This window comes from Mobula birostris, chromosome 2 (genome assembly GCF_030028105.1).
Source record: "Mobula birostris isolate sMobBir1 chromosome 2, sMobBir1.hap1, whole genome shotgun sequence".
Classification (NCBI taxonomy): Eukaryota; Metazoa; Chordata; class Chondrichthyes; order Myliobatiformes; family Myliobatidae; genus Mobula; species Mobula birostris.
The window spans coordinates 51145079-51169386 of NC_092371.1; the positions used below are offsets into that span (position 1 = coordinate 51145079).

The window sequence follows — 24308 nt, forward strand, 5'->3', positions numbered from 1 at the left end:
TGCATCGGTCTTCACTGTGGGAGACATTAGCAGTGTCTCACATGTTGAAGGGTGTGAGGGAAGAGAAGTGAGTGCAGTTACTATTGCAAGGGAGAAGGTGCTCAAAAAGCTGAAAGACCTAAGGGTACATAAATCACCCAGATCAGATGAACTGTACCCTAGGGTTCTGAAAGGGGTCGCAGTAAAGATTGTGGAGGCATTAGTAACGATCTTTCAAAAAAGTCATTGGGCACTGGCGTGGTGCCAGAGGACTGGAAAATTGCAAATGGTACTCCATTGTTTACGAAAGGAGGAAGGTGGCAGAAAGGAAATTATAGACCAGTTAGCCTGACCACAGTGGTTGGGAAGATGTTGGAGCCAATTGTTAAGGATGAGGTTATGGGGTATGTGGTGGCACAGAACAAGATAGAACATGGTCAGTGTGGTTTCCTTAATGGAAAATCTTGCCTGACGATCCTGTTGGAATTCTTTGAAGAGATTATAAGTAGGATGGGTAAAGGAGGTGTAGTGGATGTTGTATATTTGGACTTTCAGAAGGCCTTCGACAAGGTGCCACACAAGGCCGCTTACCCAGTTAAGAGTCCATGGTATAACAGGAAAGTTACTGGCATGGTTAGAGCATTGGCTGCTTGGTAGGAGGCAGCGAGTGGGAATAAAAGCATCCTTTTCTGCTTGGTTGCCAGTGTTCCGCAGGTTGGGTTGGTGTTGGGACTGCTGCTTTTATGCTGTATATCAATGATTTAGATGATGGAATAGATGGTTTTGTTGCCAAGTTTGCAGGTGATTGGAGGGGTAGGTAGTGTTGAGGAAACAGGTAGGGTGCAGAAGGACTTAGATTAGGAGAATGGGCAAGAAAGTGGCAAATGAAATAGTGTTAGAAGATGCATGGTCATGCACTTTGGTAGAAGAAATAAATGTGCAGACTGTTTTTAAACGGGGAGAAAATCCAAAAATCTGAGATGCAAAGGTACTTGGGAGTCCTTGTACAGAACACACTAAAGGTTAACTTGCAGGTGAGTCAGTGGTTAGGACGGCAAATGCAATGTTAGCATTCATTTCAAGAGGTCTAGAATACAAGAGCAGGGATGTGATGCCATGGCTTTATAAGGTACTGCTGAGACCTCACCTTGAGTATTGTGAACAGTTTTGTGCTCCTTATCTAAGAAAAGATATGCTGGCATTGGAGAGGGTTCAGAGGAGGTTCACAGGGTTGATTCCGGGAATGAAAGTGTTATCGTGCGAGCAACATTTGATAGCTTTAGATCTGTTCTCACCGGAATTTAGAAGGATGAGGCGACATCTCATCGAAACCTTTCAAATGTTGAAAGGCCTAGACAGAGTAGATGTGGAAAGGATATTTCCCATGGTGGGGAGTCTAGGACAAAAGGGCACAGACTGATGATTGACAGGCATCCATTTAAAACAGAGATGCAGAGAAATTTCTTTCGTCAGAGGGTGGTGAATTTGTTAACCACAGGCAGCTGTGGAGGCCAGCTTGTTGGATGTATTTAAGGCAGAGCTTGATAGGTTTTTCATTGAATACGGCATCAAGGGTTACGGGGAGAAGGCCGGGTAGTGGGGCTGAGAAGGGGGAAAAGGATCAGCCATCGTTGAATTGCGGAGCAGACTCGATGGGCCAAACGGCCTAATTCTGCTCTTATGTCTTATGATCTTATGGAAACGTCGACTGTACTCTTTTCTATAGATGCTGCCTGGCCTACTGAGTTCCTCCAGCATTTTGTGTGTGCTTCTTGGATTTCCAGCCTCTGCAGATTTTCTGTTGTTTATGATCACTACATGATGTGTCTGTTCTCCTTTTGCCTCATATTACTGAGCAAGACCTGATAATGTCAGGTAAATATCTTATTTATACATCAGTAATTGATAATATGGATCAATAATGTTTAAAACTAGCTTTGAAGAGTTAATTAGTTTTATTCCGCTAATAACAGTAGTTTTTTTTTGTGGTTTAGAACAGAATTGATTTTTTTAAGTTACTGATGATCTATTTGTAGACCACTATGTGAGTGGTTTAAGCAAAGTCAGGAATGTTGACTTTCCATTGGATTTGTCTTATACATTTAATGGCCCTTTGTTTTTGCAGGATGAAGAGGAAGCTGGTTTACTGGAGTTGCTTAAGTCTCAAATCTGTGACAATGCTGCTCTCTACGCTCAGAAGTATGATGAGGAATTCCAGCCCTACCTACCACAGTTTGTCACTGCTATTTGGAATTTACTGGTTACAACCAAGCAGGAGGTTAAATATGACTTGGTAAGTTTTTTTTAAAAATAGGTGCAATACATTAAAAAAAAGAGAACATCGGAAATTTTAGATATTTTTATTGCTTTTGAGAGGGTGAATACTTTGCATTCTTTCTGCTTACTCATTTTGCTTGTGCCATTCTCCTTAATTAATATTTGGTTATCAGCTAAAGATGTGCTTATTTTTTGTCTTGGGTCCACTTTGTGAATTGATAGCAATGGGAATTAGGGGGCTGAAAGGATTATCAATGAACTTGGACTGTTCTGTCAGCTGTGGCTTTATGTAAAGCAATTCTGATTCGGGTTTCGGAGAAGGTTCCCTGAACATCTTCAGTTGATACTTGAAATGTGTTGACTTGTAGCAGGAAAGTAACGTTCTGATTCAATGCAGGTTGTGTCTCAGAATCAGGATCCTCGTAGGTAAAAGCCTTACCAGATTTGAATGAAGATCATGTGGTAGATAACGGTTATCTTCCAGTATTTTGAAACTTAGTTAAACAGCTCCTATCAGTATTAACTACTATAACATATATAATTAGGTACACTAACATGGAGTCTGTTGTTAAAGCCAAGCTGATTGGTGAATATAAGCAGTGCTGGATTGTAATTACGTGTTTTAGATACCATTTGTAGATTTTTTCTTTCACCTACATTTCATCCTCCGTGTTGCATTTGGGTTTGTAACTTGGTCAAGATCAATACATCTAAAAGTTTAGTAGTAACAAACAAAAATCACAGTATTCCCTTCCATAGATGCTGCCTGTCTTGCTCAGTTCCTCAAACATTTTGTCTGTGTTGCTTGAGATTTCTAGCATCTGCAGCATCTCTTGGGTTTACCTAATTTTGAGCCTTGAAGGTGTCAGCAGCTCCAAATGTAAATCAGTTCTGTCCAAATAATGTCTTTAAAATTGTAAGATATAAAATGGAGCACTAAATTCTCTTTGTATAATTTTATTTTATGAAGCTTTTTAATAATGCCAGTTTGTCATTCTGTCCACTAATCTACAGTACAGGAGTGCTTCAGGATGCATTAAAACTGGCCTGATAAACCTTGCTGCAATAGCACAGGCTTTAAGTGCAAATCCGTAACATCTGCATGAATTGAATGCATTCAACTTTTCCTTTCCCAGCTAGGACTTGCCATAGAGTATTTCCAGATTTAACCCATGCTGTGCTATTTTAAGTGTTACCAAGTATAAGGCTAATCATTATTTATCTTTTTTTTAGTTGGTAAGCAACGCTATTCAGTTCCTGGCATCGGTTTGTGAAAGACCTCACTACAAACATCTTTTCGAGGATCAGAATACGTTAACCAGTATCTGTGAAAAAGTAATTGTTCCTAACATGGAATTCCGAGGTAAATGACTCAAAAAATTGTATTGTTGAATATAGAATGTTAAATATCTATGATATTGCATGGCAGAAAGTGCCAATTAGGGTAAGATTAAATTCTGTGGAAGGGTTGGGTTGGGTGGGGGGGCGTGGGTAGAAAAAGCATGCCATCCAGATTTGTATGAAACTTTTGAATGAAAATGCCAAAGGACTGATGTGGTAGGTTGATGGGTAGATCTGACTGAGAAGCTGTGTGACAATATTGTACATGAATTTGGTAACTGACAATATATGTAGCACAATTTAAGATCTTGTATATGAGCTAATAATTTAAAACAAGTCTTTGTAGATTTGTATGACTAAAGTTTGAGTGAGCAGTTTACCAAAATCAATTGGAGTGGCTAAAATGTACTTTACAAACTTAACTGCAGTAATTTTTTTTGTAGCTGCTGATGAAGAAACTTTTGAGGATAATTCTGAAGAGTACATAAGAAGGGATTTGGAGGGATCAGGTAATCTTTTTGTTGTCCTTGGCAATAATGGACATACATTTGATATGTCAATGTCATAAGTATTAATCAGTTGCTGAAGAGCAGTTAGAAGTGCTTTGGGTTGAAGATTGCTGTACTCGAGCAACAACTTTCTTCCCAGAAACTTGATGTTGATTTTTAACATTTTTATGCACTTTCATTCTTTATCAATTCCAGTCACAAAATAAAGAACCAGATTAATTTCATTGGCACTCTCAATCCCCTAGTTATCATCTGTAAATTGAATGACTGATTGGCAGAGATGTCAAGAAATAGTTACTGTCAGTGTTTACGTCGTAACTTTCTGCATCAGGTCTTGTAACGTTCACCCAGGCATGAACTAAAATTAAATGCCAAAGAAAAAAAAATTGTGGCGTCAAGGAAACTATTAAAGAGAATGAAACCTTGGACTTCAGGGAGACCCCTGGAAAGATGGTGGCAGGCTTGGTCACAGTGGCCTCTTCAGGTCCGAACAAATGCGATGATTGTTCATTCTTTGCATCTTTTTTTGCCGTTGCTGGCTATCAAGAACATTAAGTGCTGCTAGTCTATCCCACTGGCGAGTTGCTCAATGGCTCTGGAGCATGATTTGCTGCCTGCTACAGCCACCCAAGGAAGAGGTGTCCGAGGCAGCGCGAGGGTGCAACAAACAGTGCAAATGATTGTCTTGTACATTTTTCTTTTGATTGCAAGACCCTGTTGGACATTGGTAATGTAGAATATTACAAGTGTGTTTCATTGGTTCATTGATGAGGCCGATGGCAAGAAAGCTACATGGCCTCGGCTGTTGTGTGAATCAGGCCTTCATGCTATGGGGTTGAATGTTGCAGCCACTAAAGAGAGGAGATGCCAGAGGTGATGTAGAAGAGAGTTGGAGTCCATGCTGGTTTGGGGGCTGGCTCTTTCCATTGGTGCTGTCCTCCAGTGTTTGCTTGGTGGGACATATTTAAGGAGGAGATTGATAGGTTATTGTTTGGCCATGCCATCAAAGATTAAGGGGAGAAGGCTAGGGAATGGGGCTGAGGAGGGGGAAAAATGAATAAGCTGGATTGCGTTCATCTGCAGTTGCACCAGAATGTTGCAGATGAGGAACATTGTGTGCATGTCTTTGCAGAAGTGTGATTCCAGGACAACATTCTATGCACCATCAATCTACAGGCCATGACACTCAGGGACTTGGACTATGTTTTCTTTTTGTGATTGTGTGTTTTTTTTTTATCGTAATGATATGTGCTCTGGGCTGTGTGACTGTTGGTACCGTGACTTGCACCTTTGCCCCGGAGGAACAGTGTTTTGTTTGGCTGTATTCGTGTATATGGATGAATGACAATTAAACTTGATCTTGAGTGGTCTCCACTGATTCTAATCTTACTTTGTATCTAGGAGTTGGGTATAAGTCATTGTATTCATGGTCATTGCTACAGAAGAGTTGTAAGGTATTTTCATTGGCCTAGTCATTTTAGGTGCTTCCTTAATGACTAACAGTAAAAAGATTAAGATTGTATATATTTACATATGATTTTAGTACTGTGCCCTTCAGTTTTGAAGTTACCTAGTGCTAAGACCCGTGTTAATGCAATGCTTTCAATTATACATGGTATATTATACAAATATACATGATACATTATCTGCGTGAGATGATGGGGCTATCGGGACTTGAGACTTTTTTTTTTATCATGCCCAAGGTCTGCTCTTTATCAAATTACGGTATTGCTTTGCACTGTTGTAACTATATGTTATAATTATGTGTTTTTGTCAGTTTTAGTCTTGATTTGTTCTGTGTTTCTGTGATAAATCTTTCTGGAGGAACATTGTATCATTTTTTAATGCATGCATTTCTAAATGACAATAAATGAGGACTGAATGTCCTCATAATCTAATCATTATTTCTTTCCCCTATAACATCTTATGTTTTTCACTGAACAGGGTGAGCATCAAAGTACTGAGTGTTTCAACCAAATAGCCTGTGATAATTGATTAACTTTCTACTCCTTAAAAAGTCAGTACATTGGTTGGGCTCAATTATAATAAAATACTAATTTTACACTTGTATAGGTGTTTGCAGACAACAGACCACCATCCAATTACTAAATTGTTTCCTGCAATTCACATGATGCATAAATTATTATTTGCTGGAGGCATTTGAACAAATTTATCAGCAGCAGCCCTTTGAATTGAGGTTGGGATGACATCAGAAGATTGAGTAATCAAATGCAGGGTATTTGGGAAAAGGAAGGAGGACCATGTAACTGAGAGGAGAGAAACAAAAGGGAGATGTAAGCATGAAAGACTCTTATCCTCCTAAGTGAGTATAGGAATATTATAATAAGATGTAGTAGCCAAAAATGCCCTCTTGAGTTGTTATTAGTTGTCCTTTGCTCTCCCCATTGTCACAGGTGGCTAGCTATATGAATTCTGATGTGCAAAAAACTTAATAACCGTGTTAACATTGTTCATCTACACCCTGAAAGATGATTTTGCAGGAAGTGTTGCATTCTGTTCTTGAGAACTGCTCATGAATCATGCAGTGTACAGTTACACCCTAGGGATTGGTGCAGCCCTCTGGAAGTTGGTTTTGAGATTGTCTTTGAGCATTTATATGGATATCCCTTATTCTGTCCTACCTCAGATCCACATATTGCTAATTTTGGCTATTCTTTGCTGTTATTCAACAGAGGGAATTCATATGAGACTGCTCAATGTTTAACGTGTTGTCAGTAGAGAGTTCACATTCCTAAATTGTAATGGATTATTAATAGCATCACTGCAATATAATCTTCAATTTGAATACAAGAATGATTTTGTGTTGATGGATGAATCTTTTGGAGTCAAAGACAGCTGGTTTATTGATTCTTGATGCACATTTCTTGTTTGGGGGGAGTTGTTGGAGATAATGTTCTGAACAAATTTAAATCTCTGTTGCTCACGTTTTTCAAATGTGCAATGGCAGAAATTGGCTGAAATGGGAGAGAGTGAGGTGCGGATTGGTGCATGACCATATTGATGATATTGATATTTATGGCAGGTCGATAGAGCTTTGATGCTCCAGAAAGTTTGCCAACCATCAGGTGCCAATTTTTTCTAAGTTTTGGTCTCAGGTTTTAATGTTTCAAATTGAATCAAGAATGGAAGCATTATCCTTTGAACCAATTTTTTGTGATATATCTAAGAAGGCAAGAGGTTGGTCAACGCTAGCAAGTATGCAGCCATAATGCACATCAAGATTTATCATTGGAGTATCTTTACCCACTGATGCAATTGCAGATAACCATTGCAACATCTGTATAAATCTTGGGCAGTCAAGTTTAGTTGCTATCATACTCTCTGATCACATTGAAAGCTTCGGTTATTTTAATGAAATTGCCTAGAATTCTGTTCTGCTCTGAACTTTTTTTGGACCAACTTTGTTAGAAAAATTGCTTGAGTTAAAATATACTTCTGGAGCATTCTTGAATGTTTCCAATACAGGTTTCCCCGCTTCGAAGGTAGAGTGTTCCTGTGAAACCACTCGTAAGCTGAAATAGCGTAAAGTGAAGAAGCAATTACCGTTAATTTATATGGGAAAGTTTTTTGAGTTTTCACAGACCCAAAAACGAACCTACGAAATCATACCAAATAGCACATAAAACCTGAAATAACACTAACATATAGTAAAAGGAGGAATGATATGATAAATACACAGCCTATATAAAGTAGAAATAATGTATGTACAGTGTAGTTTCACTTAACAGAATCCGGGAGTTTGAGCCAAAATCAATTTGTCGAAAAAAATCGGCATGTACACACATGTGCACGTCACGTATTTGCATGTACACGCACGTAACACATGTGCACACACTTGCCCGTGCAAGGCTTCATGGTTGTCTTTCTCGGGGTAAACAAGTTTAAAGCGAGTGTCTTTTTTCGTAAAAGCGAAAATCCTCTTTCGGCTAACGAAAACAGGTACTAATGTAGGTCTTTCGTAAAAGCGAAATGTCGTAAAGAGAACATTCAGAAAGCAGGGGACACTTGTAATTGGTTCAGTGGGATTCAAGATAACTTTTTTCCTGCTGAACAAAGGAATATGTTTCTGTGCTTTCCCATTGGCTTCTCCCAGTTGTTAAGAACTCTGGTATATAATGGCTTCTTCCATTTAGATGCTGATGAAAATACTTTGATAGTTCTTTGACCCTGCTACACTGTTTCATTCTGTGACTCCATTCTGTCAGGTGCTTTCACAGTTAAGAGATGTGATGCATTTTTTAAAAACTCAATTCATTGTAAGAGGTTATAATCCTGTTTAGATTTGTCGTGTTGTGTGATGATATATTGGTTGACTGGGGATAGTATTTGAGTAGTGTGTTGAAAGTGATTTTTTTCCCCCTCTTTTTCATTTATTTGTCTTTGAGATTTTGCTGCCTTCAGAATGAAGGAGAGCAGTGTCAATCATCCTTCCTTCCATTAACTGGTTCCATTTGTCCTTATTAGATTTCAGCATCTGTACCCTCTTCTCTGTCCACAGTTTCTTTATCTATCCCAACTTTCCTCCATCTCCCCCCCCACTTTTTTTTTGTCTCTCCTTGTCCGCCAGCAGCCGTCTCCAAGTTCCATACCTACCCCACGTGGCTCCTTCTGCTTGTCACCTCCCTCCTTGCCGACTTCCACCCGCCAGTTTCTTCCACCCCCCCCCCTCCCCCGCCATCTCATCCCATTCTCATCTCTATACTGGCTCTCTCCCCTCCGTACTCAGTCCTGATGCTGGTATCAACCTGAAATGTTGACAGTCTTTGTTCCATAGATGTTGAGTTGCTCCAGTGGTTTGTTTTTTTACGCTCCAGATTATAGCACCAATATGTGATGTTCAGTGTATCCCAGATATGTAACCTAGTAGTTACTTGAGAGCAGACTAGGTGGAAGTGCAAAGTTAAACAAGAATTCCAAAGTGGGGTTAGTGGATTTATATTTTGTGACATCAGCATTGAGAATTAAAATGCTGCAATCTAGAGACGTTTGTGTTAAGAATTATCAATAGAGTTCAATAGTTCTTCCCTTCCCACACACATATTGCTTGGCCTGCTGAGTTCCTCCACCTGCTCAACTTCCAGTAGAAGATTTGCTAGCATTGGGGGAAGATGGATAAAATAGCATAAAAGTTAAAGGTGGCCATAACACAATGGAGCTAGTTGTGGTAGCTAATGGAAGTTGGCTCCTCCCACTTCCTCCAAACTAAAGGTGTAGCCATGGGCACCCGTATGGGTCCCAGCTATGCCTGCCTTTTTGTTGGCTTTGTGGAACAATCTATGTTCCAAACCTATTCTGGTATCTGTCCCCCACTTTTCCTTCGCTACATCGACGACTGCATTGGTGCTGCTTCCTGCACACATGCTGAGCTTGTTGACTTCATTAACTTTGCCTTCAGCTTCCACTGCCCTCAAGTTTACCTGCTCCATTTTCGACACCTCCCTCCCCTTTCTAGATCTTTCTGTCTCTATCTCTGGAGACAGCTTATTTACTGATGTCTACTATAAGCCTACGGACTCTCACGGCTATCTGGACTATTCAGACTATTAAGAAGGGGGCAAGGAAGCAAAAAGGAAATTATAGACCTGTTAGCGTGACATCGGTGGTTGGGAAGTTGTTGGAGTTGATTTGTCAAGGATGAGATTACAGAGTACCTAGAGGGATATGACAAGATCGGCAGAACTCAGCATGGATTCCTTAAAGGAAAATCCTGCCTGACAAACCTATTACAATTTTTTGAGGAAATTGCAAGTAGGCTAGACAAGGGAGATGCAGTGGATGTTGTATATTTGGATTTTCCGAAGGCCTTTGACAATGTGCCATGCATGAGGCTACTTAACAAGGTAAGAGCCCATGGAATTACGGGAAAGTTACATATGTAGATAGAGCATTGGCTGATTGGTAGGAAATAGTGAGTGGGAATAAAGGGATCCTATTCTGGTTGGCTGCCGGTTACCAGTGGTGTTCCACAGGGATCTGTGTTGGGACCGCTTCTTTTTACATTGTACATCAACGATTTGGATTATGGAATAGATAGCTTTGTGGCTAAGTTTGCTGATGATACGAAGATAGGTGCAGGGGCCAGTAGTGCTGAGGAAACAGAGTCTGCAGAGAGACTTGGGTAGATTGGAAGAATGGGCAAAGAAGTGGCAAATGAAATACAATGTTGGAAAGTGTATGGTTCTGCACTTTGGCAGAAGAAATAAACGGGCAGACTATTATTTAAATGGGGAGAGAATTCAAAGTTCTGAGATGCAACGGGACTTGGGAGTCCTCGTACAGGATACCCTTAAGGTTAACCTCCAGGTTCAGTCGGTGGTGAAGAAGGCGAATGCAATGTTGGCATTCATTTCTAGAGGAATAGAGTATAGGAGCAGGGATGTGATGTTGAGGCTCTATAAGGTGCTGGTGAGACCTCACTTGGAGTACTGTGAGCAGTTTTGGTCTTCTTATTTAAGAAAGGATGTGTTGACATTGGAGAGGGTACAGAGAAGATTCACTAGAATGATTCCGGAAATGAGAGGGTTAACATATGAGGAATGTTTGTCCGCTCTTGGACTGTATTCCTTGGAGTTTAGAAGAATGAGGGGAGACCTCACAGAAACATTTCGAATGTTGAAAGGCATGGTCAGGGTGGATGTGGCAAAGTTGTTTCCCATCTTGGGGGAGTCTAGTACGAGAGGGCATGACTTAAGGATTGAAGGGCGCCCATTCAGAACAGAGATGCAAATAAATTTTTTTTGCCAGAGGGTGGTGAATCTATGGAATTTGTTGCCACGGGCAGTAATGGAGGCCAAGTCATTGGGTGTATTTAAGGCAGAGATTGATGGGTATCTGAGTAGCCGGGGCATCAAAGGTTATGGTGAGAAGGCGGGGGAGTGGGACTAAATAGGAGAATGTATCAGCTCATGATAAAATGGCTGAGCAGACTCGATGGGCCGAATGGCCGACTTCTGCTCCTTTGTCTTATTCCTCCTCTCACCGTGTCTTGCAAAAAATGCCATCCCCTTCTCACAATTCCTCTATCTCTGCCGCATGTGCTCTCAGGATGAGGCTTTTCATTCCAGGATGGAGATGTCCTTTTTTTAAAGAAAGGGGTTTCCCTTCCTCCACCATCAACTATGCTCTCAAACGCATCTCCCCCATTTCACACACATCTGCTCTCACTCCATCCTCCCGCCACCCCACTAGGAATAGGGTTCCCCTTGTCCTCACCTACCACCCCACCAGGCTCCGGGTCCAACATATAATTCTCCATAACTTCTGCCACCTCCAGTGGGATCTCACCACTAAGCACACCTCCCCCCCCCCCCCCCCCCACTTTCCATAGGGTCACTCCATACGTGACCCCCTTGTCCATTCGTTCCCCCCCCCGCCATCGCTCCCCACTGATCTCCCTCCTGGCACTTTTCCTTGTAAGCGGAACAAGTGCTACACATGCCCTTACACTTCCTCCCTCACCACCATTCAGGGCCCCAGACAGTCCTTCCAGGTGAGGTGACATTTCACTTGTGAGTCCGCTGGGGTGATATACTGCGTCCAGTGCTCCAGAAGCGGCCTTCTGTATATTGGCGAGACCCGACGCAGACTGGGAGATTGTTTCGCTGAACACCTATGCTCTGTCCGCCAGAGAAAGCAGGATCTCCCAGTGGCCACACATTTTAATTCCATGTCCCATTCCCATTCTGATATGTCTATCCATGGCCTCCTCTACTGTAAAGATGAAGCCACACTCAGGTTGGAGGAACAACACCTTATAGTACGTCTGGGTAGCTGCCAACCTGATGGCATGAACATTAACTTCTCAAACTTCCGCTAATGCCCCATCTCCCCCTCCTATCCCATCCGTTATTTATATACACACATTCTTTCTCTCCTTTTTCTCCCTCTGTCCCTGTCAGTGTGCCCCTTGCCCATCTTCTGGGTTTTTTCCCCCCTCCCCCTTTTCTTTCTCCCTGGGCCTCCTGTCCCATGATCCTCTCATATCCCTTTTGCCAATCACCTGTCCAGCTCTTGGCTCCATCCCTCCCCCTCCTGTCTTCTCCTATCAGTTTGGATCTCCCCCTCCCCCTCCCCCTCCCCCTCCCACTTTCAAATCTCTTACTAGCTCTTTCAGTTAGTCCTGACAAAGGGTCTTGGCCCAAAACATCGACTGTACCTCTTCCTATAGATGCTGCCTGGCCTGCTGAGTTCACCAGCAACTTTTATGTGTGTTGCTTGAAATTCAAGCATCTGCAGATTTCCTTGTGTTTGTGGAGTTAGTTTATTGGGGTCCAGAAACACCAAACTGGAAATAGACTAACATGACAGAGACACTGATAAGATTTAAGCAACATATCTAGAGGGTACCCCTGAGATTTCAGATTTAATCCATTTCAGATATGTCTAAGGAAGTTGAGCTTCTAGGTTCTTTGAACAGAATTCATGGTCACTGAGGGAAAGTGGAGATAGGATTGAGTGTGGGAAGTAATGTTTAAATTGTCAATTTTAAGTGCCACTGAGTTGAATCTAAAATTGAAATAGGTTATTGGATAAGAATCAATACCATTTTAGCATAATTGCATTTATCATTGTGAAAATTTGTAATTTTATATTAAGTTCCTGTTTTCACTTGATACCTCACAAAAAAAAACTGTTTATTAATTTACGATTTTTGCAGACATTGATACCAGACGAAGAGCAGCTTGTGATTTGGTGCGTGGTCTTTGCAAGTACTTTGAAGGGCCTGTAACAGCAATATTCTCTGGCTATGTCAATTCTATGTTGCAACAATATGCCAAAAATCCTTCTATTAATTGGAAGCACAAAGATGCTGCGATTTATCTTGTGACGTCACTTGCCTCCAAAGCTCAAACTCAAAAGGTACTGTCTTTGACTATGTGGAGCATTTGTATTTTCTTGTCTTGCTTTGAATATTAACTGGTATTTTTCTCGCCCTCTCCATTATTTTCAGCATGGAATAACTCAAGCAAATGAGCTTGTAAATCTAACCGATTTCTTTGTTAATCACATACTATCTGATTTGAAGTCACCGAATGGTAAGTTGAAATGCTCCATCAGTAATGTAAGTATGTTAAAAATAGCAGTTTTGTAAACTGTATATCATATATAGTTTGATATGTAGAGAGGTCAATCAGAATCAGGTTTATTATCACTGGCATGTGTTGTGAAATCTGTTAATTTAGCAGCAGCAGTCCAATGCAATACATAATCTAGCAGGGAGAAAAAAATAAATAAAATAAAAATAACAATAAATAAACAAGTAAATAAATTGGTGTACATATATTGAATAGATTTTTAAAAAGTGCAAAAAACAGAAATACTGTATATTTTAAAAAGTGAGGTAGTGTCCAAGGGTTCAATGTCCATTTAGGAATCAGATGGCAGAGGGGAAGAAGCTGTTCCTGAATCGCTGAGTGTGTGCCTTCAGGCTTCTGTACCTCCTTCCTGATGGTAAGAGTGGGTGGGAAAAGGGCATGCCCTGGGTGCTGGAGGTCCTTAATAATGGACACTGCCTTTCTGAGACACCGCTCCCTAAAGGTGTCCTGAGTACTTTGTTGGCTAGTACCCAAGATGTAGCTGACTAGATTTACAGCCTTCTGCAGCTTCTTTCGGTCCTGTGCAGTAGCCTCTCCATACCAGACAGTGATGCAGCCTGTCAGAATGCTCTCCACGGTAAGTTTTTGAGTGTATTTGTTGACATGCCAAATCTCTTCAAACTCCTAATAAAGTATAGCCGTTGTCTTGCCTTCTTTATAACTACATGGATATGTTGGGACCAGATTAGATTCTTGGAGATCTTGACACCCAGGAACTTGAAACTGCTCACTCTCTCTACTTCTGATCCCTCTATGAGGATTGGTATGTGTTCCTTCGTCTTACCCTTCGTGAAGTCCACAATCAGCTCTTTTGCCTTACTGACGTTGAGTGCCAGGTTGTTGCTGTGGCACCACTCTAGTAGTTGGCATATCTCACTCCTGTACGCCCTCCTGTCACCACCTGAGATTCTACCAACAATGGTTGTATTGTCAGCACATTTGTAGATGGTATTTGAGCTATGCCTAGCCACATGCTGTGGTCTGCTCATTTAGTTATTGTGCGAAAATGACCAATTTTAATGCAACTTGTTGAATGTATGCATTATCTGCTCCAACAGTTCTGATACTATTTGTGAGTATGTATTCCAGCATGCATGTATTGTGTATTATGGATAGATAGTAAATTTTGTATTTTTAGCATATAGATTTATAATCTTGCTTTGGCATAACATCAGTGAAATTGTATCTGACTTGAGTGCTTTATTTTTTTCCTTTATAGTGAATGAATTCCCTGTTCTGAAAGCAGATGCCATAAAATATGTTATGATTTTTCGGAGCCAGGCAAGTTTTACAATTCTATATATAATTAAGTTGTTTTGGTTCCTCTTAACTTTAGCAAATATTAATTCCATAAATGTGCTTGTAACAATGCATTATGCCACAATTTTATGTTGAGTGACAAGTTTAATTTGTAAATAGGGATATATAACTTAAGTTTAAATTAAATGTTCTGATATTTTTGGCTAATATTCAGTGTCTATTAGAGTATTGCTACTGTAAAAGTAACATGTTAATTTAACAGCTTCCCAAGGAACAACTTTTGGTGTCCCTCCCACTGTTAATTAACCACTTACAAGCAGAAAACATTGTTGTTCATACATATGCCGCTCACGCTATTGAAAGGATATTCACTATGAAAGGACCTAACAATGCCACTTTGTAAGTATTTCAACATGCTATAGTAGTTGAGGTCTGTTTTTCTAGTTTGCTAAGGTGTTGGCTTCTGAGTTTTGTATTTTGTGTTTTGAGTTATGTTAAGTAAATCAATACTGGCTCTCTAAAATTTTTAATGAAAGGTGTCATTTGTTTAAGTGGTGAGTTAATATGTTTTTGTTTCCAGAATATCCCCTGTGGAGTTGGCCCCTGTGGTTGAACACCTATTAACAAATCTTTTTAAAGCCCTAGCTTTGCCTGGGTCTTCTGAAAATGAATATGTTATGAAAGGTGAGAAGAATTTAGCAGTGGTTCGTTCATCACCTTCAGATTAGTTCATTATATTTCAGATGATATTCCAAAAATGAGATTTGCTGCTTTTCACTTCTGTGAATATATAGAATCGTTTTTCATATGTACATACTAGCAAACAATAAGGGGGAGAGGGTGTGCATCAGAACTCACCACTTAGATCAGAAAATAGGTGAGTAGTGGAGGAATCCTTTCTAAGTAAAAGTGATATTTTGGCATAGTTTGAACTTGCCTTGCAAAGTAGGGATCTGTAATGTGCTTTGCATGTTAGTTGTAAATGAATGGCTACTCTTTTCATTTCCATTCAGCTGGATACTCTTTGTCAGAACATGGATGATGAATTACTCCAAAAAGTGTATAGCCATTCAACAACCAGAGAAGAATGTTAAATGTTAATATTGTACATTCCAAATCACTTGTTAGTGCACATGTCATTGTTTGTATATTTTAAACCAGCTCATTTAGATGGCTATTCATCCATATCAAGGAAAGGATGTTCAAGAAAAGAATGTCTGTTGAATGTTTTCTCTCTGTTAACAGCTATTATGAGAAGTTTCTCACTTCTCCAGGAAGCAATTGTTCCTTATGTTCCCACACTGATTAACCAGTTAACACAGAAGCTATTGGTAGTTAGCAAGGTAAAGTACACGGTTTCAAATCTCATATGTATCTTGGTTATATTAAAATTAGATTAGAATGTTCAAAATGCTTTAGTTTGAATAAGCAACGCACACAAAATGCTGGAGAAACTCCGCAGGCCAGGCAGCATCCATGGAAAAAAGTGCAGTCAATGTTTTGGGCTGAGACCCTTCAGCAGGACTGGAGAAGAACACAGGAGTAGATTTAAAAGGTGGGGGAGGGGAGAGAAAAATAAAAGGCGATAGGTGAAACCAGGAGGGGGAGGGATGAAGTAAAGAACCAGGAAGTTGATTGGTGAAAGAGATACAGGGCTGGAGAAGGGGGAGTCCGATAGGAGAGAACAGGAGGCCATGGAAGGAAGAAGTGGGGGGGAAGGAGCACTAGAGGGAGGCGATGGGCAGGCATGGAAATAAGGTGAGACAGGGAAAAAGGATGGGGAATGGAGAGGAATGGCGCCATTAGCAGAAGTTGAAGAAATCGATGTTCATGCCATCAGGTTGAAGTCTACCCAGATGGAAAATGAGGTGTTGTTCCTCCAACCTGAGTGCGGTCTCATTGTGACAGTAGAGGAGGCCATGGATTGACATAACGGAATGGGAAGTGGAATTAAAATGGGTGGCCACTGGGAAATCCCACTTCTGGCGGATGGAGCACGGGTGCTTAGCGAAACATCTTCCAGTCTACGTCAGGTCTCACTGATATAAAGGAGCCACACCGGGAGCACCAGACGCAGCATATGACCCCAAAAGACTCTCAGTTGAAGTGTTGCCTCACCTGAAAGGACAGTTTGGGGCCCTGAATGGTAGTGAGGAAGGAATTGTAGGGTTATGTGTAGCACTTGTTCTGCTTGCTAGGATAAGTGCCAGGAGGGAGATAAGTGGGGAGGGACGTATGGACAAGGGAGTTGCATAGGGAGCAATCCCTGCAGAAAGCAGAAAGTGTGTGTGTGGGGGTGGGGTGGTGGAGATGTGCTTGGAGATGGGGGAAGTTCTGGAGAATTATGGCTGGACGTGGAGGCTGATGTGTTAGGTGAGGACAAGAGGAGTCCTATCCCTGGTAGGGTGGTGGGCAGATAGGGTAAGAGCAGACGTGTGTGAAATGGAAGAGATATGGTTGAGAGCAGCGTTAATGATGGAGGAAGGGGAGCTGCTTTCTTTGAAAAAGGAGGACATCATCTTTGTTCTAGAATGAAAAGCAGATGCGGCAAAGACAGAGGATTTGAGAGAAGGGGATGACGTGTAACAGGATGGGAAGAGGTGTAGTCCAAGTAGCTGTGAGAGTCTCTGGGTTAATAATAGACATCGTGTGTGTTGCTTGGATTTCCAGCATCTGCAGATTTTCTTGTTTGTGTTTTCAGTTTGAGTAAGTAATGTTATTTCTGTTCTTCTTGATCATTTTACCTTTGAATATGATTACCACTAATTTTGATCTATTTAGTTTGAGTATTTTTCAAAAGTCATTTTCGCACCTTGTTTCAGCAAGTGTTTCTGACTTTGAGTTAAATTGTGTAAGTTCTAAAATAGATGTCCCTGTATCCAGCTAAAATAAATGGTGTTCAGGCTATTCAGCAGTCTTCAAACTGCTCCTCTTGCATACCCGTGACAACATGAACAAATTCTAGCTCCAAAGTTCTCTTGTTGCACATCTTCACTTCACCTCATCTGCCTTTTTAGCACAGTTTTTATTTTATTACAGGTGAAAGGGTTATCAAGCTTCTTGATATTTTATGCCAAGGCTTGATTTCACTATTCCCAACCCACCACACCAATGTCCTCTGTCCTGAAAGATCAGTTTTTTGCACCAAGGCATCAGCATCTTCCTTTTGGGTATATTTCAGTATTTAAACAGCACAACATCATGCTTCTTCAGTCTTTCACACTACATCCACTTTTGTGACTTGAAGACCTCTCCTGTCCTCACAACTACTCTCCACAACATATTTTTTTTAATGCTTTAAGAATTGTTATTCTACTTGTATTCCACTGTGTGGTGCTCTGTATCTTATTGGCAATTGATAGCATGGCTTCAATTGCCTCAATCTTTTTATTTGATCATGAAATCATAAGGCATGGGTCGAATAGCCTATTTTTGCTTCTATCAAGTCTGCTCTGCCATTCGATCATGGTTGATTTCTTATCTCTCGCAATCGCTTCTCTTGCTTCTCCCTGTAATCTTTGACAACCTTACTAATCAAGAACCTATCAACCTCTGCTTTAAATGTACCCAATGACTTGGCCTCTGCAGCAGTCTGTGCAGAATTCAAAATTCACCACTTTCTGGCTAAAGTTCCTCCTTAGCTATGTTTTGAAGGGATGCCCTTCTATTCTAATGCTTTGCCCTCTGGTCCTTAACTCTCCTTCTCTTGAAAACATTCTCTGTCCACTCTATCCAGGCCTTTCAGTATTCAATAGGTTTCACATTATCTTCTAAACTCCAGCAAGCACAGGCCCAGAGCTATCAAACACTGCTCATATGCTAACCTATTCATTCCCAATCTTAACTTTGTAAACCTCTTCTAGACCCTTTCCAATGCCAGCAGGCCCTTCCTTAGATAAGGGACCCAAAACTGCTCACAATACTCCAGTTGCAGTCTGACCAATGCCTTATTAAGCCTCAGGGTTACAGCTTTCCTTTTATATTCTAGTCCTCTTGAAATGAATGCTAACATTGTTTGCTTTTCTTACTACTGATTTGACCTGCAAGTTAACCTTCAGGGAAACCTGCACTAGGATTCCCAAGTCCCTTTGCACCTCCAGTTTCTGAATTTGCTCCTGTTTAGAGAGTAGTCTATGCTTTTATTATTTCTATTGTCATTATACACTTCCGTACACTTTATTCCATCTGCCACTTCTTTGTCCATTCTCCTAATCTGTCCAAGTCCTTCGGCAGATTCGCTACTTCTTCAAAACTAATTGACCCTCCACTTTTCCTTGTATCATCCATAAACTTGGCCAGAAAGCCATCATTTTAATCATCCAGATTGTTACCTATAATGTGAAAAGAAGCTGATCTAACACTCACCCTGATGAACACCACTGGTTACTGGCAGCCAACCAGAAAATGTCTTTTTTCCCCTACTTTGCCATCTGCCAGTCAGCCAATCTTCTGCCCATGCCAGTATATCTCCTATAATACAGTGGGCTCCTATCTTGTTTGGCAGCCATATATTCAGCACTTTGTTAAAGGCCTGAAAACCCTAGTTAGGAACGTCGCCTGGCTCTCAGACTCTCCTTTATCCTGTTTGTTACTTTCTTGTAGAATTCCAACAGAGTTGTTAAGCAAGATTTTCCTTTGAGGAAATGCTGACTTTGGGGTACTGTATCATGTGCCTGCAAGTACTCTGAAACCTCATTCTTAAGTGTTTTTTTAAACTTGCTTTTAGCTATATACTTTGAGGTTCCAGCACTCTTGTGGCGACTGAAAAATTAACTCTGTAATACAGCATCTCTACTATTACCCCCCCCCCCGCCCCATCATGACCCTTGACAGATGTCAATTTTTTTCCCAACTCACTAGTTTCATCTTTTGGACGTCCTTGCATTGTTACTTCATACTGCTTTGCTTTTACATAAATAAATATTTGACCTTGATAGTTTGTTTGTGCACATTTGTAGTGCAAAAAGGTGCTCTGTTATCTTGTGCGTGACATGATAAATTGAGGCCCTAAGGATATCTCAGATGAACATTCAACACCCATGTGCGTCAAAGCAGAATTCTTTTGGCTTCTGATCAATGTCTTAAATTACAGGTTATTTAATCATTTGTTGTGGAATCTTTAATTTCTTTATCTTTGTTTTGGCAAATTTTAACGGTTGATAGTTAACTTGAATTTGGTCTTGTCCTAGAATCCAAGCAAGCCACACTTCAACCATTATTTATTTGAGTCCCTTTGCCTTTCTGTGCGAATAACATGTAAACCAAATCCTATAACTGTGAGAAGTTTTGAAGAGGCTCTTTTCCCTGTGTTTACCGAAATATTGCAAAATGACGTGCAAGGTAAGTGTTGTTCTAAATAATTTCATTCGTTACACAGTTTTTGATGGTTACAGTGCTCTTGGCTGTGCATTTTTCAATATGCATAGCAGTGATTTGAATCAAGATTAAGTATCATCACCTTACCAGAGGAACTGGAGAAAAATAATTGTATGTTGCTGGTCTGTATGTTTAATTGTAGAAGTCACTGAGGTACCTGTTGGGCTTCAATTTTGAATTTGAGGCAACCCATTGTAGCTGGAGTCAGCAGTCAATGCCCTACACAGCAGTAGTTAGCAGGACATTTAAGTACAAGTAATTCAATAAACTCTGATTTCTGAAACAAATACTTGTCACCAGCTATGAAATTGTCATCATTTGAGGGCACAGTGGGGCAGATAGTACATCAGCTGCTTTACAGCTTCAGTGATCTGGAATTGAACCTGATCTCCAGAGCTGCCTATGTGAAGTTTGCACATTGCTCCTTTGACCCCATGAATTTCCTCCTGGTTTTCTCCAACATACAGTGGTGCTATAAAGTTCGTGAACCCTGTAGAATTTTATATATTTCTGCATAACTATGACCTAAAATTTGCCCAGATCTTCACGTAAGTCTGAAAACTAGATAGAGAACCCAATTAAATAAATAACACAAAAAACATTATACTTGTTCATTTATTTATTGAGAAAAATGGTTCAATATTACAAGTATTACTTGAAAAAGTATGTGAACCTCTGGGTAATGCCTTCTACATTAGCCATTCAGAGTCAGCTGTCCCCATCAATGAGATGAGATTGGAGGTGTTGGTTGCAGAGGTATCCTACCTTATATTTTAAAAAAATGACGCACAAACTCAGGTTGTTGACAGAGCCTGCTCTTCTTGTGCGCCATGCCTTGATCAAAACAACTTTCAGGGGACCGTAGAAGAAGAATTGTAGAGATGCATGAAGGTGGAAAAAGGCGACAGAAGCACTTCTAAAGATCTTAATGTTCACCAGTCCACAGTAAGAGAAATTGTCTACAAATGGAGGAAACTCAGTACTGTTGCTACTTTCCCTAGAAGAGGACATCCTAGAAAGATCACACTAAGAGCACATTGTGCAATGCTGAAGGAGGTGAAAAAAGAACCCAAAGGTGACAAAAGAACTGCAGAGATCTCTAGAGCTTGCTAAAGTCTCTGTTAATGTGTCCACTATAAGAAAAACACTGAACAAGAATGGTTTTCGTGGAAGGACACCATGGAGGAAACCACTGCTCTCCAAAAAGACCCATTGCTGCACATCTCAAGTTTGCAAAGGACCACTTGGATGCTCTACGTTGCTTCTGGGACAGTGTTTAGTGGATAGATGAGACAGAAGTTGAACCTTTTGGCAGAAATGTACATTGCTATGTTTGAAGGAAAAAGGCACTGCACACCAACATCAAAACCTCATCCCAACTGTGAAGCATGGTGGAAGGAGCATCTTGGCTTGGGGCTGCTTTGCTGCCTCAGGGCTTGGACAGCTTGCAATTGTTAGGGAACAGTGAACTCAAAATTCTATCAAGACTTTTTACAGGAGAATGTCAGGGTAGCAGTCCTTCACCGAAAGCTTAATAGAAGTTGGATAATGCAACAAGACAGGGATCCAAAAGACAGAAGTAAATCAATAACAGAATGGTTGAAAAAGAAGAAAATTTGTGTTTTGAAATGGCCATCAAACTCCTGACTGTAACCCTATAGAAATGTTGTGGAAGGACTTGAAACAAGCAGTTTGTGTAAAAAGTCCATTAACATCCCAGAGTTGAAGCAGTTTTGTAAGGAGGAATGGCCTAAAATGCCTCCAAGCTGAATAGCAGGACTGATCAACAGTTATTGAAAGTGTTTGGTTGAAGTTATTGCTGTACAAAGGGTCACACCAATTACTGAAAGCAAGGTTCACATAGTTCTTTCAACAAATACATGTAAAATTGGATCATTTTACTTGATAAATAAGTGTTTTTGTGTTACTGTATTTATTTAATAGGGTTCTCTTTATCTAGTTTTAGGACTTGCGTGAAGATCTGATGACAATTTAGGTCATATTTATGCAGAAATAGAGAAAATTCTGCAGGGTTCACAAACCTAGCACCACAATGTGAATGGCCTGCAGAAAAATAGGATTAATTGGCCACTATATTGTCCCTAGTGTGTAGGAGTAATAAAATCTGGGGGAGTGGATGATAATGTGGGGAGGATAAAATGGGATCAGTATGTAATTCGGTATCAGTATAAATGGTTGTTGCAGATATGGAGTTGGCAGTTATCGTTTTTTTTCAGAAAAAGGAATCTGCAATCCTTAACCTGCTCTGACCTACACGTTACTCCAAGCCAATCAATGTGGCTAATTCTATCTACTAAGAGGATATGGGACAATAAATACTGGCATTCGAGCAGCATCCATTTCTCATGAACTAATAATTTTCTAACAAGTCCAATTAAGAAAAAGGAAGTTTGGGCACCCCGGTCAAAATTTCTGTCATTGTGAATAGCTAAGTGAGTAAAAGATGACCTGATTTCCAAAAGGCATAATGTTAAAGATGACACATTTCTTTAATATTTTAAGCAAGATTACTTTTTTATTCCATCTTTTACAGTTTCAAAATAACAAAAAAAAGGAAAAGAGCCCGAAGCAAAAGTTTGGGCACCCTGCATGGTCAGTACTTAGTAACATCCCCTTTGGCAAGTATCACAGCTTGTAAGCACTTTCTGTAGCCAGCTATGAGTCTTTCAATTCTTGTTTGGGGTATTCTTGCCCATTCTTCCTTGCAAAAGGCTTCTAGTTCTGTGAGATTCTTGGGCCATCTTGCATGCACTGCTCTTTTGAGGTCTTTTCTTTTTCAATAATTTTATTGATTTCTTACATAAAAGAATAGAGTACAGTAGGATATATAATGTATTGATTACAATATATTGAAATCACAAACAGTCTCATTACCCCATATCCATATACATTAAATTTAAACATAATATTGAAAAGAGATAATTTTATTATACAAAAAAATCTAATCCCACTACCAGAAAAAAAAACAGCTGTTTGGTTTAAAAAAAGAGAAAAGGAAAAAATCATCATCATATAATAAAACATTGTTAGCCAACATTTGTGCTTAATAGCAAATTAAAGATTTTGAAAATAATTCAAAAAAGGACCCCACAATGTTAAAAAATCTTGTCTAGGTTCAGAAATTGAACAGTGAACCTTCTCTAAATTTAAGTGTGACATAACATCATTTAACCAATGAGTATGAGTAGGTGGAGTGGCATCCTTCCACTTAGGCAACAATGCCCTCCTGGCTGTAAGAGAAATAAAGGCCAAAATATGCAATCATGTGACTCCAAAATAATATCATTTCGTCCAACAATACCAAATAAGGCAGTCAAAGGATTAGGTTTAAAATTTACTTTAAAAAGCACCAAAAAAGTTCGGAATACTTCCTTCCAATATTTTTCAGGACTCGGTCAAGTCCAAAACATAGGCCTATCCACAGATTTTGGATGATGTTTAGGTTGGGGGACTGTGAGGGCCATGGCAAAACCTTCAGCTTGTGCCTCTTGAGGTAGTCCATTGTGGATTTTGAGGTGTGGTTAGGATCATTATCCTGTTGTAGAAGTCATCCTCTTTTCATCTTCAGTTTTTTTACAGATGGTGTGATGTTTGCTTCCAGAATTTGCTGGTATTTAATAGAATTCATTCTTCCCTATACCAGTGAAATGTTCCCCGTGCCACTGGCTGCAACACAAGCCCAAAGCATGATCGATCCACCCCTGTGCTTAACAGTTGGAGAGGTGTTCTTTTCATGAAATTCTGCACCCTTTTTTTTTCTCCAAACATACCTTTGCCCATTGCGGCCAAAAAGTTCTATTTTAACTTCCAACAGTCCACAGGACTTGTTTCCAAAATGCATCTGGCTTGTTTAGATGTTCCTTTGCAAACCTATGACGCTGAATTTGGTGGTGAGGATGCAGGAAAGGTTTTCTTCTGATGACTCTTCCATGAAGAGTTTGTGCCGGTGTCGCTGCACAGTAGAACAGTGCACCACCACTCCAGAGTCTGTTAAGTCTTCCTGAAGGTCTTTTGCAGTCAAATGGGGGTTTTGATTTGCCTTTCTAGCAATGCTACGGGCAGTTCTCTCGGAAAGTTTTCTTGGTCTTCCAGACTTCAACTTGACCTCCACTGTCCCTGTTAACTGCCATTTCTTAATTACATTACGAACTGAGGAAGCGGCTACCTTCCTCAGAAAACTCTGAAAACGCTTTGCTATCTTATAGCCTTCTCCTGCTTTGTGGGCATAATTTATTTTAAGTTTCAGAGTGCTAGGCAGCTGCTTAGAGGAGCCCATGGCTGCTGATTGTTGGGACAAGGTTTGAGTAGTCAGGGTATTTATAAAGCTTTGAAATTTGCATCACCCGGCCTTTCCTAACGATGACTGTGAACAAGCCATAGCCCTAACAAGCTAATTAAGATCTGAGACCTTGGTAAAAGTTATCTGAGA

At 40.3% G+C, this 24308-nt stretch overlaps 1 protein-coding gene across 1 annotated transcript in view; it reads left to right on the forward strand.

The window, feature by feature from the left end:
- Window positions 1-24308, forward strand: part of cse1l (CSE1 chromosome segregation 1-like (yeast)) — a 49532-nt gene that overhangs the window by 18688 nt on the left and 6536 nt on the right. The window contains exons 9-18 of the mRNA XM_072240767.1: window positions 2105-2272; window positions 3490-3619; window positions 4041-4106; window positions 12784-12986; window positions 13078-13162; window positions 14442-14503; window positions 14745-14881; window positions 15063-15166; window positions 15728-15825; window positions 19672-19822. Coding sequence (XP_072096868.1) covers window positions 2105-2272; window positions 3490-3619; window positions 4041-4106; window positions 12784-12986; window positions 13078-13162; window positions 14442-14503; window positions 14745-14881; window positions 15063-15166; window positions 15728-15825; window positions 19672-19822 — 1204 coding nt within the window. The remainder of the gene's footprint in view (window positions 1-2104; window positions 2273-3489; window positions 3620-4040; window positions 4107-12783; window positions 12987-13077; window positions 13163-14441; window positions 14504-14744; window positions 14882-15062; window positions 15167-15727; window positions 15826-19671; window positions 19823-24308) is intronic.